General features: G+C 38.4%; 1 protein-coding gene across 2 annotated transcripts in view; it reads left to right on the plus strand.

The window, feature by feature from the left end:
- LOC108798079 (RNA-binding protein 4B-like) overlaps nt 1-2,794 on the plus strand; it is a 14,288-nt gene that overhangs the window by 8,715 nt on the left and 2,779 nt on the right. For both annotated transcript variants that reach the window (XM_018569791.1, XM_018569792.1), the window contains exon 2: nt 618-1,038. In XM_018569791.1, the coding sequence (XP_018425293.1) occupies nt 627-1,038 (412 nt within the window). In that variant the 5' untranslated portion in view covers nt 618-626. The remainder of the gene's footprint in view (nt 1-617; nt 1,039-2,794) is intronic.

Genomic DNA, 2,794 nt, shown 5'->3' on the forward strand with positions numbered 1-2,794 from the left:
TAATAAAACTATATATAATAAATATATTTATAGTTATTATACACCCTTTTGGAGTGCTGCTGTGATTAATATTTATTGGGTTTTTATTTCTATCGGTGACCTCATTGGGGATATGTTCTGTCACTTAGTATCCCTTTTAACAACCATAAAAGAAATGGAGAATATTCATTCATCACTAGGAAGGCACAGGCAGCACAAAAGTAACTCCAGAGGTTCTAACCCTTCATTATGGAAAAGGTTATAAATTCCAGGTTTTTATTACTTTCTGTGTTCTCATTGGGAAGATTTAACCTCCCTATTTGTAGAAAAAAAGCGAGGGGAGAAATATATTTTAGGTTATTCTCTTTTGGGGACGCTTGTGTCTGTAAAAACTGTCATATGTGGGATATCCCTTCATTTTGAAGAGATTTACGCTTTGGTCATGTTTCTGTGCACAGGAAGTGAAAAAATCTTCCTAATGAGGGCACAGGCAACAATAAAGCTATACCTCTACTCTGGCCAAAAAGTTTGAGGTTATCTAGGCCAATCTCTGCTGAGGCTGAACACTACATAAGCTGCTTATTTCTCTGTAGTTACCTGGTCCTAATTTGTTTTTTCTTTTTCCCCCTTGTCTATAGGTTTTCAAAATGGTGAAGCTGTTTGTAGGTAACCTTCCCCCTGCGGCAACTCAGACGGAGCTTAAGTCTCTCTTTGAGCAGTTTGGTAAAGTAACAGAGTGCGACATCATAACAAATTATGCCTTTGTTCACATGGAAGATAAAAAGTCTGCAGATGAAGCTGTGCATAATCTGAATCAGTATAAACTTCACGGTGTTTCCATCAATGTGGAACATAGTAGAGGCAAACCTAGAGCTTCCACCAAGCTTCATGTAAGCAGCCTTAACCCCGACTGCACTTGTGAAGAGCTACGCGAAAAATTTGAGGAATATGGGATGGTGCTGGAGTGCGACATTGTTAAAGATTATGCCTTTGTTCACATGGAGAAAGCAGAAGAAGCGTTGGAGGCCATCAGAAATCTAAACAACTTGGAATTCAAAGGTGAAATTTCATTTGACAGCTGAGATCAACTTTGTGTGTTTAGTTTTAGGGTCTTTAGTGAGGTGTAGTTTTTTTGTTTTTTGTAGAAGTCAAGTTAATTGCAGCCAGACTTCATATTCACATATGAATACCGCATACTTGTGAATCTAAAACAATTGGCACCTTGACAAATCATTTTGCACCGATTTACAATCTTAACGGTTGCCTTATTACTTAGTTGATCAAGTTGACATGAGTGAGTTGGAAAAACCCTCCGTGTTCTTATTTCATAAAGACTCCACAGCTGAGATTTCTCTACTACTGTTTGTAAATCTTTATCCAGGCCTTTAAAGTGAGTGTCACTTTAATGAAAGTGCCCAAATAGCTCTCTTTGCAATAGAAGACAGGTTTGGTTTTTTTTTTTAATTTTGTTTTAAAAATAAAAACTACTAACTTTTTAATTCAAGGGGCTGATAAAAATCCATCCATGTAACTGAGTTATTTCAGATTTGTTGCATAGAGAGCTGCTGATGCTGACTGGTGAGTATGTTTAATAAAAACTTCTGAGCTGCAGATACATGAAGTGCTGTTCCTACTGACATGAGGTATTAAGAGTTTAAAGACTTGTCTCATATGTGCTTGGGGCAGTGTGTTTTTACAGGTTACAATGACAAGAGGACAATTGCTGTGATCTGGCACGTGTATAAAATACTGCATAGTTCTGCAAAGGAAATGGCCTTAGTATGTTGTAGTGGAGCAGTGCAGGTAGATCAGTTTGAGTATAGAAGGAACTTTTTGTACAGACTTGGTGTCAGACCAACATGTTCATCACTTCCAACATGACTTACAATACAACAATGAAAATATGGCATCCCTGTTACCCTTTCGACTTATACCCCTAGTGTCCAACCTGTGGCTTGAGGGCCATGTGGCCCTTTGACCACAGAAGTGGGCATTGATTTGCAATGTGTCTGTGATGACAGTGATTTTACGCATAACACGTCCCCAGTTTTGTTAAGCAGGTTTCTAATTACACCTGTAGCATGTCTGCAACCTGGCCATCTCTCCTTTGTTTTCAGTCTGACCGTCTTCTATTTGACAACCGCTGCCTTGGACTCAAACTTCCATTGCGGTACTAAACGCCGGCACATGCAGACTGTCTTGGTGTATTTTGACTAATGGGGCTGCCCATCTGTGACTGTCATTTAATGCACTATTCCCGATGGCACACAAATGAAATCTCACTTCATGGGATCAGGGTTGGTAGTACTGAGCTGCTCCATGTAATCGAAAGGGGGAGCAACTCTGGCACAATTTAATGCTTTAAACCACCTAAAGTTAACTCCTGCTGTAACTAGTGTTAGCAGTTTTGCTTATTATATTTACTGAATTATGGGGGATATTGCAATACATTTCTCGATCATGAGGGCAGGACCACTAACCATTCTTTTTATAAAGGGTTGTAGATTTGTTTTTAGTAGCCCTGGTTTTAGTGTTTCCTTGTGGTCCTTCATTGGCAAAGTACAGTATTTTAATATATTAATGGGGACAGGTTGATATATTGCAGATAATAGCTGTGACTGGAAACTATAATTACTACATATACAAATCATATTTTTAGTTAGTTTACTGAAGCCTACCATTGAAGGCCCAATTGTAGCACAGCAGCCAGCAGTGTGGAGAATGCAGTGTTTAAGGTAAGTGCCTAGCTAGTTTAGTATAACTATCGCACATAAAAAATGAATTGATTGAACAGTGATATCTTTTTTTTTTTTTT

This window comes from Nanorana parkeri, unplaced genomic scaffold (assembly GCF_000935625.1).
Source record: "Nanorana parkeri isolate BGI_ZX_2015 unplaced genomic scaffold, ASM93562v1 scaffold1398, whole genome shotgun sequence".
NCBI classification, from domain to species: Eukaryota; Metazoa; Chordata; class Amphibia; order Anura; family Dicroglossidae; genus Nanorana; species Nanorana parkeri.